We start from the raw sequence: 15,374 nt of genomic DNA on the forward strand, positions 1-15,374 counted from the left end.
AAATAAAAATTACTTTTTTAAAAGTTTCTTATGAAATAAAATTTTAATGTTAAAATGGATAAATGAAATATTATTTAATTATTTCTAAATTTAAGGCTACAATTTTAATTATAAGAAGAATTTGAAAAATTAATTTTTTTTTCGATTTTTAGTTAATGTTAGTTATAATTACATTTATGATCGCCACTTTGGTTTAAATAGTCAGAATTAAATTTTTTATACTGTTTTGTTTGTTTCACAAAGACCTTTAAAACAAGGCATCATATGACCCATACGTGTCCCATTTAAAGTTTTTGAGCAATTCCTGTCCCCGCTTACTATGAAGGCTGAATGGTTAGCCTCTCTTATCAGTAAAGATTTCCAAAGAGAGAATTGAGGAGCATCAAATAAAAAAAAATTTAAGGGAAGCATACAAATGTAGTTCTAGTAGCTATCTGAAACAAACACATGTTGGCTGTACTTTTGAACTATGTGATCAGAATTTTATTTTAATTGCATCATTTTTCTTGCCTCATCAAGCTCTTTAAAATTATATATCAAATATCATTGACCCAGTTTGAAATTTTTGAGTTGCCCCCTACTGCACAAAAATCAAAGAGCGATATACATGTTCATCGGTACAAATATAGCTCCTTGGTACAAGAAAGAATGTATGTCACAAACTGTATCTGGTTATGTCAATTATGAAAAATGTTAGAGGCGATGTAAGTTACTTTTCAGCCACCCAATATATATATATATATATATATATATATAGTGTGTATTTCTTTTTTTAATGTAAATTCCTTGCTTTAGGAGGTGCTTAAAACCTAGTAAATAAAGTATTCTATAACAAGAAAAATGAGATTTTAATTTAATACCCTTATAGTTTTATTTTTTGTAATAGAATAGCCTTTAAACTTATTACATTTTTATTTCAAAGCATAAGAAGAATGTTCCTAATTGTTAAAATGAATTAACGCTATTTTAAAGATAACCTTGATATTAAGAAAATCATAGTTATTAGAAGAAAATTTATAAGCAATAAATCTCTTCAATTGACATAACTAATAAATTTTCATTACCTTTTTTTCACATTTATTGGAATGCAGTGGAAATTTTAGTACCAAACTTCTTTTACAAAATCTGAGGTTACCTATTTGCAGGGTTTATTTTTTGTGGCGATCCAAACACGAACCCTACCTCTTCACTATTAGGTGCAGATCTGTGATTGGCTTCAGCACAAATCCTCTGAACTAGTGGATACTGCCATCAATCTTGTCTTAGGATTTGTAAGGTAGGGCTAGTGTAGTAAGTTAGGAGTATGACCTTCAGCTACAGATTGATTTCAAAACTACTGTAGTATCTCCGATTATATAAATAATTATAAGTCTAATACTGAATGATGAAAGAGAAATATTGGTATTTTACTTTAATTAATATGATAGGCTCATTTATGATAATCAAACTGGGTAACAAATTTTAACAACCAATCACTTAATTTAAATCTTACTGGACCAGCACAGATCTTCACCCTTTGAAGTCTAAGCATAAAACTGACTCTTACATGACACAATAACTAATAAGATAATAATATCAGAAGAATCAGCCCTACCAAAGAGAATCTCATGCTCTGCAAAAGTGTTCAATTGACTTGAACAAACCATCCACAATTGAACATTACCAATCACTGCAAGTGTATTAATTTACTTTATTGCTTTTAGATGTATTTTGACAATAAAAATTATGTTCATGAAGTTACATGTAAAAATGCCAGCTTATCTAAAAGATAAGCTGGCATTTTAAAAGCAGTAAACTAACTACTAACAAATCAGAAAGAAATATTCCTTTAATTAAGAAGGTAATAAAATATACAATAAGTGATATAAATTAATTTAATCAACAATTAATGAATAATAAAAAAAATAAAAGTAAAACTGTATAAAAAAAAAAAAGACAGCTTATTAGGAATACTGAAAGTTTAGTCAAGAGTAAAGATACGTGCAGCGATATCATCAATAATCCAATCAATTCCAATGAGAAGATTTTCACCTGTCACAGCACTAGATTTAATTATCTGCCAATGATGTGTTTTAATCTTATCTAACTCTAAAATCTGTAACATAAAAGAAAATTATATGAGCAAATTCAAAATAATATTATCTTCTTAGTTTAGACTATTACTATGTAACCAAATACTGTATAATATAGAAACACTATATATAGCAAAAAAATTACCAGAATTCTACCCCACCAAATTCCTTTGGCCAAGCATTGCTGCAGCAGTGTCTAAATATGAGATAACTTTATATATTCCAGAGCACAGGTCAAAAACACTATAAAATTTTACACAGCTGGCATTGATAAATAAAGTTTTCTGGAAAAATTCCAGCAATCTATTATATATTATTTGAAATGGCTTTATTATATCTGTAATGAAATTACTGGTTACAGATATCACATTCCTTTCATAGCTGATTTCATGCAAGGAAATAAATAATAATCTCTTGACACCAAGTCAGGAGAGTATGGTGTATGAGAGAATATACTGCAACATGCAGCACACTTTTTGAACAGCACAAATCAATGTGGTTGTGCGTTGTCATGAAAAATGCAACATGGTTAGTTTACCATCCAGTTATGGATCTTACCTTTTGATTGCATCCATGATAAAACAAAAGATACCGATATCACCAAACAATAACTTGTTTATCGTTTGGTGTTCTGGAATGAATTCACATAGACTAATATTTGTCGATATCAAATATTATTGACTGATATTTTGTCTGTAGATCATATTTTTAAAAAAATTCACCTCGTTTCTTTTAATTATACTGTTCTTGTTCAGCCATTAACAATAATGTATATATATAATTATAATAATAATATTATTAACAATAATGTAATAATAATTATTAGTAATAAGGTCTCCGCCACTGTCATTTCATTGGTAGGACTTTCATTCTGAACTGTTTACAAAATTTTGGGAATATTGTTTGTATTGACAAACATGATTTCCCACTATTATTTTAAAATATTCAATGGCTTCATTATGTCTTATGAGGATCAGTATCCACTACAAACATCAACACCAACATAACACTCATGGAAATGCCTTTGTGACTACAAAACTTGTGTTTTATTCAGCAAGTGCTTATCAAAGAATAATAATCTTTCAGCAGCAACTTTTATGTTGTTCAATGACAGACATTACAAATTATGACTGTTCCAAATTTAAAGCTCTGAAAGGTGCAATTATTTAAGATTTAAACAAATAAATAAAAACTGGTTATATAATAATGGTAAAAAGTTGCATTCCTTTTCTCTTTGAAGACAGACTGGACTTCAAACCAAATAACTGAGCACTTACTCTGTTACCACTTGGTCCTTCAAGGTTACCTTTAAAAATATTTTGAGTTCATTTTTGTTGAAACCAATAAAAATGGAAGATCTGTTCAATGAGTTTGTGAACGAGATTCACTGTTGCTACCACTTACAATATAATTAAATCAAATTTAATTATAGCATAGCAATCGCAGCATAGTAAAAATAATAACAGCCATAATTATTTTTGTGAACGAGGTAATAGACTTGAGCAAGTTAAAATCCTACTTCTTTAGTAATTTCATTAATTATTAAGATATACACTCAAATAACCAGGAAAGCAATATACTCTCAAATAACCAGGATAAATGACAACTTTTTATAACAATCTCAATATTAACAAAATATGTTAAATCACAATAAGAAATGAATTTTACTTAAAAATTAATAAAAAAAAATAAATAAATTACATCACGAATTTCTTCAGAAGAAAATGCACCAGGTAAATCTTGTTTGTTAGCAAACACCAACAAAGTTGCTCCAGCTAATCTCTGAAAAAATAATGAAGTATTATAAAAATGCATACTGTACATAAGCAGAGAGATAAACTATGTGGGTTGTTTTTTATGTATGAATCAAAGTGAACTTGATCATAGAGTCAGAATTATTCTGGCTATATAAAAACTGAGTCAGATCTGTCAGCCCAGAGATTTGTACCTGAAAATTTCTGCAAGCTGATCAATCAGCATTCTATTTAACAACTCCTTAGCCCTTTCATTTTCAAACAGGATGCATTGGTGCAAGCTTGTAACGCTCAGTTTCTGTAATATATTATACATGGGTATTTAATATTCTTTATATGAAAAATAATTATAAAGGCTGTGCAAAGCAAGACATTTCTCTTATTGGTGTGTCTAAAGTTACCATCTGATTTTTTAAAATACATTTTTGTTTAATCCACTTAGTTATTTAATAGTTTTATATCTCAAACAAATATATATATATATATTTTTTTTTTTTGTGTGTGTGATGTAACTTACAGCTTGTCCAAGCCGAATTGGCACAGGTCTAGGCGATCTGTCTAGCTATTGTGGGGCTATAATATGCTACTCGTGTAAGACAGTAAGTATATATATATATATATATATATATATACAGTATAATTTTTTTTTATTTTATAGTAATTTTTTTATACTACTAATTTACGGTATAAATTTTTTTTAGTATTTTTTATAAAAATGTTTATTCCAATCAAACAAATTCACATCATAATTTTTAAATTATTTTTAGTCTTATATTTATTTAAAAAATTCATAACCGAATAAAACAATACATAAATATTTATCTAAATTATTTTAAATACTTAAATTAAAAAAATAATTAAATATAATTATTACCTTGAAATGTAGGTATTTCTTGCTTTTCTTAATTTTTATAATTGTTTTTACTAGCTCTACAATCCTTTTTTCAGTAGAACTTTTACACTTTAAGTTATAATGTATTTTTACTAACATTAGCATAATACAAATAACTACAGTAAAAAATTACAAAGTTGCAGAATATATAGCACTTCACTCCCTATTGCATGTTTTCATCTTCTTCTGATGAACTCTCGTTTCCCAAACTGATGATGACACATTCAATTTGCTGTTCTAGAGATCCTTGCAGCTTGCGATACTCATCTTTGTTGTTTTAAAATGTTTGCAACATTTTATGCAGTCCTCAACTGAGAGTTCTGCGAACTTTTTATGACAAATTTTTATTGTTGTAGCTGTCGTAAATTGTACATTTTCGGCTGCGATCTGGTTCTTCACCCTGCCCATATAATCTCAATGGAATTCAAATCAGGATGATATAAGGGTAGGCATAAAACAGGGAACCCACCTTCCTCCAATATCTTATATGTTTTCAGATGATCTTTATTTTTTTTAATTGTCTCACACAACCGAACTTTCGTCAAATTTTCACGGAATGGTAATCTGTTAGTCTGCAGCCAATCAATCACTGATTTTTTTTGTTGATGCTGAATTTGGTGCTCGGCTTCCTTTAGCATTGTGATAAGAAGCATTATCTAAAATAATGAACTTTACTGGCAAGTTAGGAATTAATTTTTCTCTTATCGACTTTAAAAACATATTGCAGTTCAGCTGAGAATGATAATCACTTGAGGAAGATTTAGCTTTCCGTATTGTCAAGTAGTTGGGAATGAATTCCATTTTACCACTGACATGGATAATTATTATCATCTTTCCTTTTGAAAGTGGCACAGCAAAACAAGTCTCATTGACGTGGACGAGTGGTTTTCCTTTCCTTCAACTCTATTCAAATACACAAACCTGAATATCATGTTTTTCAATAAGAATTACCCTGTTATTTCTGATTCTCTTCCATTTGAAGTCCATGCTTAACAAGTGTCCATAGGCTACTCTTTTGCCCATTAAATACCCCATAATCAATCACTTTTAAGTTTTGCGGTAAGTTTCCTAACAGAAGGCAAGCAGGCAGTTAAGTAAAATTTTAACACTTTACATCGTAATAGCATTCCGATCAAAAGTGTCCGGGTTAGTCACTTCCTTTTTGCGTTTTATTCCTTTATGAGGAGAACTGAAGTTTCTTTCCAAAGCTATTTCACCAGTAATTCGATAAACTGTTCTTTTTGATACTCCTGTGGTATATGCAACATGTTCAACAACTTTTTTGGGGTCACTAACAAACATTCCAACTGCAGCTTCTCCTGTCATGTAATTAAAAATGTTGTGTTTAATTTCTTTCCCTTGGTGGTGAATGTCTTTTCCACATAAATTAGACATAATATAAAAAAAAATTATAAAATTAATTCACTACTATAAGAATAGAGCCAACAAAATTTACTAATTTAACACGAATAAATTACTTTTAAAATTTCACTTAAGACTTCAACTACTTTCAAAAACTGAAACTCAAAGAATACTATAATCTGACAATAACTTTACTCTTTGGATACACACAATCAACTGGACAAATTTTAATACATGTTGGGTCTCTGATGGCTGGTACTGACCAAACACATTAGAAAGATTCATTAAACAAAAGTAACAAAAAAATTAGAATTTATAAAGAGTAACAAAAAAGAGAATTTATTTAAAGAGAAACCTTGGTCTTAACATAACTGCCTGCCAAAAATCATATGATTCATGTTATTGTTAGTAATAATTTAATTTATAATATAAAAAAAAAATTAATTATAATATCCAACTGCAAATATACTATAAATTAGAATGGAATAAAAAGCTATTTACTCTGAACTCTAGCTTAGAGTAAGGAAAAACAAATAAAATGAATAACTCATTACAGTTTTTCCTAAAAGTTTTCAATATGAGGTCCTTCCGTCACATATCCAACTGATAGGAGAATTATTCCATATTTTAACCAGTATATAGTAATGGAAGCGATACTGCTTCAACCCTATGCCTCAAATCAATTGCAATCGTAGGTAGCAAAGACACATACACAAAATCCTTTATAAAGCCCCAAAGGAAAAAACCACACAGCGGTCAGATCAGGTGAACTTGGAGGCCACTGCAAACAAGCTCTGAATAAAATTCTCTACCCATCTTGCAAATGAGGAAAGACATAGCATATCTAAATAAGCAACTACTGTTACACTTGCTTCAGTGAAAAAGGATAGCCTGCAAACTTGACATCAGACGTTGCACAAAAAACATTAAATTCTGGGGTGCCTCTTTTGGAAAGTTTATTGTTCATGGGAATTTTCTGATCCTTAGATATAGAGATTATATGTGTTAACTTTTCCACCAAGATGAAATGTTATCTCATTATTAAACACAATATGATCAAGAACGTTATCTTTATGCCACAACATTTTGATTGTGAAGTCACCACAACTACAGCGTAAACACTGTCACCCGATAGTGTGAAGTCAACTACAGCGTAGCTGATAGGCTTATAGGTTTGTAACAACTGTAATCAAAAAGGATGCATATGTAAGTTTTCCTTAAAACATTCCACACTATCATCATTAGCATCGCTAGTTTACGGCTGACTTTCTTAACAGATTATTTAGGACTGCTAAAAAGAAATTTAACATGTTTGTTTCTTCAGACATCCTCACTCATCACATACCCTTCTCTTTACACAAACATCCAATCACTTCAAACTGATTAAGTCATTGATAAATGTTATTGTTACTTCGTGGATCATAATTAAACTTTTTAAAACACATTTTGAACTGTAACTACAAACTCACATTTAGCATGTTGCAAAACACAAAAATCCCTTTTGGCATGCCAGAAGGTGGAGTTAGATTTCACCGATGCTAAGTAGAGGTTATAAAAAATGTCCACCTTAAAGTTAAGAAAAACTTCAAATTTACTCAATACGACAATGATTGCATGTAAAAAAAGTTTCACATATTTAGCATATGACACGCCCCATCTTACAATTCCAGCAAAATTTTGGTCATCCCTTGCCATAAGAGTTGGTCATATCAAAAATTGTTTCAGACAAAAGTTTTAGGTAATGTTTATAGGACTAACAACCATTTTAAATCAATTCGATACTAAGCCTAATAAGAGAGGTATGATTTTTTTTCTCTGAAACACCATTTTTTCCACCATCTGGGCCAATGGTTTGTGATATCAAAAAACTTTACTTATATAAGTTTTAGGCTCTTATCTAAAGAACAGTAGAAACTTTAAACGAATTTGATATTTTACTTAATAGGAAAATTATAGCAATATTTTGTTTTTTCGAGAAAGTCCTCCCATTTCCACCTAAAAGTCCAATTTTGCCCATTAACGAACTCGACCGAGATTTTGGGTTGTTCTATTTTATGTAAAAATTTTAAAGTGATTGGCAAAAAATTACGGCAGTTATCGTGTCCACAAGAAAGTGAAATATATATATATATATAAACTTTTGAACTGACAGTGGTTTTGGGATCTGGGGGATGTGAAACGCAAAGGTATTGTTTCCAAACGTCGAATCATGGTACCCATTATAAAAGGCTTCTGTTCAGGAGTCGCCAATCTTTGCTTGTGGCACCGTCAAATGGAAAGATAGGGAATCAATCTTATGCGCTTGTGCACAACTAAAACTACCCTTTTTTTCCTCGTTATTCTAGCCTTAAATCAACACTATACACCTAATCTGAGATATTATAACAAGACCCTGCTGTTCATTTTTACACCCATATTTTAGTTATTTTTAATATTAGATTTAAATTACAATCACATAATATAATTTTCATCACAATTATTAATAAGATATATGTACAAAACAAAAAATTTTAATTTTCTATTTGTTTAATAAGTTACCTCTTCTTTAAGTAATGAATGAAGCTCATTACAACAGTCTTCTAATCTACGTTTATCAGCACTATCCACAACCCAAATAAGACCATCTGTGCTTTCAAAATAATTACGCCAGTATGATCGAAGAGATTTCTGACCTCCAACATCCCAGACATTTAACTTGTATCTGTTTAGATCAAAAACACAACTTCTTACACTTGAAATATACAGCAGAGCTAATTTTAAATATATTCAGATATTCTACATTAGATCATGAAATCAAATATCTATAACTACAGTTTTTAAAAGTAATTTCCAATTAATGATAATTACTATACTGCCCACTATCAACACTTAAGTAGGCACTAATCTCTGATACACCAAAATCATGTACAAATACATTATAAAACAAAGTAAGAATTCACATTATTAATTGTATAGTTTGACTAATTTTTCTATTTTGTTGTCACTAACTTCAATCCAGATTTTAACAAATATCTTTTTAATACACATAGGAGTTTAGAAAATGTAAACATATAAATATGCAGTACTTTTTCTGGGGCATTTACTTGTATAAGTAGTACCACTGCTGCAAATAGTACAGTGACAGAACTATGTACCATGACAATGTGTCGCTATGTTACATATGTTTGTGTTGATATTTCTTACGGCAACATAAATTATAAGATTGTTGGATCAGCAATCTTCCACATTAATTGACCTTTATATACTATGACAAATAATAATATTACATAAATTCACCTATATCCTCAAAAATGAAATAAGAATTCCTAGCAATACCTCACCCTCTATGTTCCAGTGTTTTAATGTTGAATCCCAGAGTTGGAGATATTGTATCTATTTTTTCTCCATTAAACCTTTTCAGTATTGTTGTTTTACCAGCATTGTCAAGCCCTCTGCAAGTTATAGTTAAGATACAATAACATCAAATTAATGTTATATAATAAAAAATAGGAAAATAACAAAAATTAAAGCAGTTAATCAACTACTGAAATTGAAAAAATAGTTTATCACAAAAAAATGTAGAATGGAAAGGTATACAATAGTAATAATATGAAACTGGTTAGAGATTCTGATTAAGAAAGAACATGAATAAATAGTCAACAATATTAACACTAATACCACAGACTCATACAGGTACTAAGGATAATAAAACATATACAACAAATGGGACTATTTATTACGATAAAAATTATTTACAGTATGAAAGTAAAAAAGACTTCTTTGTCTACTGTAGCTAGAAACATAATTATTAGTAGAATGAGGAAACATATATTGAAATTAGCTTACAATTATCCTTAAAAGTACACTTATCATTTAAACAATGGATAACAATTTGTGCGGATTAAAGTTTGAATTAAAAGTATTGACAGAAAATGCAAGAGCACATCAAAATATGCATTAAGGATACAACATTAATATTCGCATTTCCTTCTCTTTCTGCTTCATTTTTTTCAAAACGGTAAGCAAACCCATTTTTCAGTAAGTAAAAAAATCTGAATCCTAAAATATTTATATAAACTTAATGTCACGTAATTTACATTACAATACCACTATGCCACATTTCTTCAAATTTATAACCTATGATTCAAAAACAGTGGGTGTAAGGTTAACTACATTTGACAGTTTCTTTCTACATTCGCCGCTGCTTTCCTAATTTCATCACGATAATTATTTCAGTTTATGAAGTCAAAGTTTGATAGCCTACAGCTATGTAGAATAAAACAAAAAATATTTGACACTGTAGAAGTTTTTATAATTTTATATACTTATATAAGGAAGCTTGCAGTCCTTTTGCGTATTCATTGTTTCGTAATGTAACATTCATGTAGTTCCATACACACCGAGTTTCGAAAGATAGCGCTGTATTCATAGCGTCATCTGATCTTTTGTTGATGTATTTGACGTTTCTCCTTAGTACAGTACTGTAGCGCTGTGCCTGGGTTAACGTTTCGATATTAGTTTGTATACTGAAGGTACTGTAGTGCGGTTGTTTGGTTCTGTTGACAGTTTCACTGATATTAAGTTGGCGTTAGTATTCATTTTCTTTTTCATACCTTACTTGTGTTTGATTTTTTTTCTATTAATAATGTAACATCATTTGTTGTTTTTTTTTTTTTTTTTTTTTTTTTTATACTGATATTCATTCTCAGCGGTTCATTGTTATTTATATTAACTGTTAGAATATATCAATTTGAAAATGTCACAAAAAAATATCATTTTACATTCAGAATCGAGAATTCATGAAAAATTCATTTGCAGGTTATCGTGATTCAGCTAACTTTCACTTTTACTTCCATACAAGTTCGTTTGTAATATATTGAGTGGCATATGGGAAAATCATGCAGCTACCTGTTAAATTTACCTGTGATAGTTTATTTTTGTCAAACATAATTTGAACACTCACTCATATATTTTTTGTATCGTTCCCTTACAATGTTACCTTGCAAAACGTAGGCAAGATGCACGTGTTTTTTGTTCATGAAACAGTTTTGGATTTGCAGCTTATTGATAAAGTACGTAATCAGTAAATTTAACACAGTTTTAGTAATAACATTCTTGTAGTAATGTTGAGAGACGAATTACCTGTTATAAAATTTTACAAAAACAAAATTGCAGAACCGATTTTCTTTATGGTTTTATTAGGTATTCTCTATAACTTACCCGCACTGTGTTCAGTTATTCCCGCAAAAATTATTTTCTCCCTATTTAAATGCTAAAATGCAGGAAATATATATGGAGCTATTATTAATTAAACTTGCTGATGCTTGTCATAATTGTGTACATTTTGTCAATGAAATTAAATGTGGTTAATGTGTAAATTTTAATTGCAGTTTTGTTTTCTTTCAAGAACTAAGTGTAATTGATAAGATTTAAATTGCCCATTTTATTGTTAAGATAAATGATAATATTTATTTTTATTTGAGAAATATGTTTTAAAGTAATCTTTCACTTATGTGAAAATTTGTATCCTCCTAGTCATTACAGCTTTTCAGTGAAGCTACAGGATATATGCTCTTTCATATGTAGAGTTACTTCTAATGGGTTTATAGATCATATGCCCCTTTTATGTTGACCAAATATCACAGCCTCATTAATGTTCATTCTGGGATCCTAGTTGAACTATCAGGTTTTAGAACTCATTTTGAAGGAGTGTAATATTTAAATATTTTTGTTTATGTTCTAAAAATAAAATAACAGTTGTTAATTTATTTTATTTTCTTAATGTATATATTGCAATCTGTTCAACTAGTGAACCCCCCCTGGTGCAATTAGATGATGTCATATAAATGAGGTGTAGTTTTGTACAGACTCGAGCCAACCATTCCCGAGACATGTGGTTAATTGAACCCCAAACACCGAAGTACACCAGTATCCACTGTCTAGTATTTTGTATAAATATAATTGTAACCAACTGTTACTGGAGATTTGAGCCTCAAAACCTTTAACTTTGAAAATCAGCTTTTAAACAACTGATTTCTGATGATGAGGAAAAAACTAAATTAAAATAAACTTAATTGGAAAAAACTAAAATAGAATTTATTTATTGGAAATTGCTTTTAGTGATTTGTGAATTTTTTCATTTAGGGTACTGGATTGATCAAATGGATGCAGGTGATGGCGATACCGAGAATGAAAACAAATGGACAATTGGTGGTCCACCTGGCTCAAGAGGAGCTGTACTTTTATTCAGATGTAGTGCTCTTGGAAAACCCCCCATAGTGCCACCTGGAGATTTACTACACATGACATACAAAACACAGCAAACTGAAACAAAACTATTGACAGCAATGCTTTCTGCTCATGGGCTAAAAGAGGTAAGTAGTTTTGATTTATATTTGTTATAGTAATTTTTGTCAACTTTTCATTACATTAGTGTCATTGTGAATTAAATTAATTCTGAACTTACTGTTTTATTTAATTCCATAAAAGTGGTCTTGAGTATGGTAAAGTCTTCAGCCTGTGTAACTTGTTTTATAAATTCATAATATTCATTGCAATTTCCTTTAGTTTATTTGAATATCAATAGACTTGAAAATTGGAGATTAAATATTAACAACCTCTTTTTATGTGACAGTTTTTTTAATTGCTATTTACAATTTTTTTTTAATTCATTTTATTTACTTATTTTTGTAACATTTAGCTTTCTTGAGCAAAACTGATTTTCTTTGTGTTATGTTTTAAATTGTTAGATAAATAAAAAATAAAATAAAAAATGCATTCTAAAGATTATGGTGGGGCAACAGTACAACTTCAGACCTTTTCTGTAAAATGAGTATTCAAAGTCTAGTGGAATCAGCTTTAAAAGTTATATGTTAGCTTATTTTAATATTAAATTCACTGAGAGTATCTCTCTAAAGTTTTAACATTTGACTAATTCTATAATATATTTTTCACCTGATGAAACAGTACATACTGCGAAAACATTTGTGAAGTTTAAAAAGTAGAAAACCAGTAAGTGTTTTTCTTTAATTAATTGTTATAATAATTCTAATACTTATGTATTAATAAATTATATTTTAATATATATATTAAAATCATATGTATATTTTGAGTATTGTTGTTGTCATAAACACTTAATTGCCATAAAGAATAATAACAATTATAGTACCTCTTTTATAAACCTTTTTTGCCATTATGAACTGGTTCCTTTGTCGCACAAGGTAGTTAGGCAACAATTGTCACCGTCAAACTTTTAACAAATTAAGTTATAAGTAATTTTACAATTTCTTCATTTATCTTTAAAAATAGAAACCTTTCGGTCAAATCGTATAAAATAATATGTAATTGAAGTACATTTTATTTTAGAAAAATGTTAGGGGGTTGTCATCCGAAATGTTCAGGGATGCTGACAAAGTAAAATCATATTTGATAATAACAGGATACTTAGGATTTTTTTCAATTATTGTTTGGAATTTACTGGATAATTTTATTTTTACATATTTTGAGAATAAGCTATTTATTTATCTTAAACTCTTGCAGTTCAAGTTTTTTAGTATTTGATTACCATACTTAAATATTTGGGTTAAATAGTTGTGATATAATTTTTGCTTATACAACCCACTTAAACAGTTATGTGTTGTTATCATTACAAAACACGTATATACTTGTATAACAAATTTTTATACTATTAACTTAAGTTACCTTTTAACCACTTCTAAACAGATCAGTAAACATTTCTTTTTTTTCAGTATAGCATGATCAAATAATTTTCATTAATTTATATAAAGCAGGTATAGACATAATGTTTTATTGGGTATCATATCATGAATTATTTTCCAAGTTTGATTATTAACTATATAGTTGTTTCTCTATCATAATTTTTGGATGGATATTCATTTTGGGAGTTGGAGTATTGGTTAAAACTTTGCTATTTTTTCTAAATCTTATCTGCAAAGCAATTTTGAATACATTTTGACCAATTCAAAAATATTGATGTTTTAATTAGTATTTGTATTCATGGTAGTTTGATCACCAGAAAATTGGTTTATATTAGGTTCAGAGATATAATTTTTCACCAAAACTAATAATCTGATTATCAAGCAAAGTTAATTGTCAACAAAAGAAATTCTTTTTATTTTTAGTAATATCAAAACAAACCTTTTTTACCCAAATTCAGCTTTACTTAAACTATGTATCAAAAATGGTCAATAAAAAGTTAAAAGTATAACCTATATAATAGATTAAGTACTGAACTTCAAATAATTACACCGAGGAAGGACAGTTTCAACGCCAAAAATTCCTATATAAAGAAAAAATGTATGTCATAATATTTCAATTTCAAAAACTTACTAAAATAATTATGATCATTTTTTGAATTTACATAGTTTTCTACATGAAGAGGTTTTCTATAAAAAGACTTCTCATTAAATTATATGCAGATTGAAATATTTTACCTGAGTTGTACCATTCTAATGAAAAATGCAAGATTCATTTGATAATTTATGAAATTTTATCGCTTTGGTAAAATTGAGCTATTATTATTATTTTTGTTTGCAGTAATTTTAAGAGTTATGTAGTTGTTATTCCAGTAATTCTATTTTGGAATATTTTTTAATATGAATTGCAGTTATATGTATTCTGAAGAATTTTGTTTTGAATAAATCTAAATAAAGTTTATAATACTGTTTGGTTTTATTTTTTTCATGTTAAATTGTTTTTAACTTCAATTTTTAAAACTTGGTAGTTAGCAAGTCTAATTTTAATTTGCATAATTTTATTTTTATCTAATTACACCTCATTTAAATTAGTTTGCATGAACTATTTATTACAATAAATACAATATAAAGAGTTTATTATTTCAATTAGTTTATGCAGCATTGTAAAATTTTATTCAAGGTCTTTTTATTGATTTAGTATAATTAAATAGCGTGTGCAGAATTTATGTGCATGCTACATATGGCACTAACCAATTATGTTACATTGAGAAAGTATTTAGTTTATTAATTAGATAATTTATCTGAATTTTATATATTACATGATTTTTCTTTAAATACAATCTAAAAATAATTAAGATTAAATATTTTATAATGCTACACTGAATTTTGTTTGTTTATAATAAGCTGGAGTGTATGATTTACCTGTTTATGTAGATTTCTTCACCCTGTCATTTATAGTTGTGACTTCTTCCACTTGACTTATTTTTTTCTATTCTTTTTTAATATTTTAATTTCAAAATATTAACTTTAACCTACAATTTTAATTATTTGATTTTTTTATTCTAATATATTTGTTATTACAGGTTTTATCATGCATTAC

The 15,374-nt window shown here is 28.5% G+C and overlaps 2 protein-coding genes across 3 annotated transcripts in view; one reads left to right on the forward strand and one right to left on the reverse strand.

Annotated features, from left to right (window-relative positions):
* Window positions 1-1,810: 1,810 nt before the first annotated feature.
* On the reverse strand, window positions 1,811-10,422 carry Arl2 (ADP ribosylation factor-like 2). 2 transcript variants are annotated; one of them, XM_075365912.1, is made up of 5 exons: window positions 10,157-10,422; window positions 9,401-9,511; window positions 8,619-8,781; window positions 3,774-3,854; window positions 1,811-2,095 (listed from the first exon to the last, which is right to left on the reverse strand). In XM_075365912.1, the coding sequence occupies exons 1-5, from the start codon at window positions 10,177-10,179 to the stop codon at window positions 1,961-1,963; spliced, it is 513 nt and encodes a 170-aa protein (XP_075222027.1). In that variant the 5' UTR covers window positions 10,180-10,422; the 3' UTR covers window positions 1,811-1,960. The 2 variants fall into 2 exon arrangements, with proteins under 2 accessions (XP_075222027.1, XP_075222026.1); XM_075365911.1 differs by having other exon boundaries at window positions 10,027-10,416.
* A 12-nt stretch (window positions 10,423-10,434) lies between these two features.
* LOC142324855 (tubulin polyglutamylase TTLL5-like) overlaps window positions 10,435-15,374 on the forward strand; it is a 107,220-nt gene continuing 102,280 nt past the window's right edge. The window contains exons 1-2 of the mRNA XM_075365909.1: window positions 10,435-10,646; window positions 12,204-12,433. Of these exons, the coding sequence (XP_075222024.1) occupies window positions 12,221-12,433 (213 nt within the window). The 5' untranslated portion in view covers window positions 10,435-10,646; window positions 12,204-12,220. The remainder of the gene's footprint in view (window positions 10,647-12,203; window positions 12,434-15,374) is intronic.

Source organism: Lycorma delicatula, chromosome 5 (genome assembly GCF_047948215.1).
Source record: "Lycorma delicatula isolate Av1 chromosome 5, ASM4794821v1, whole genome shotgun sequence".
Taxonomy (NCBI): domain Eukaryota; kingdom Metazoa; phylum Arthropoda; class Insecta; order Hemiptera; family Fulgoridae; genus Lycorma; species Lycorma delicatula.

Bases quoted from the DNA above. Each gene is read 5' to 3' on its own strand.
- Arl2 (XM_075365911.1), bottom strand. From the start codon at position 10,091: ATGGGTTTGCTTACCGTTTTGAAAAAAATGAAGCAGAAAGAGAAGGAA. The intron at 9,512-10,026 runs GTATCCTTAATG...TATAACTTGCAG, and splicing joins GAAATGCGAATATTAATGTT to AGGGCTTGACAATGCTGGTA. The intron at 8,782-9,400 runs GTGAGGTATTGC...TGATCTAAACAG, and splicing joins AAAACACTGGAACATAGAGG to ATACAAGTTAAATGTCTGGG.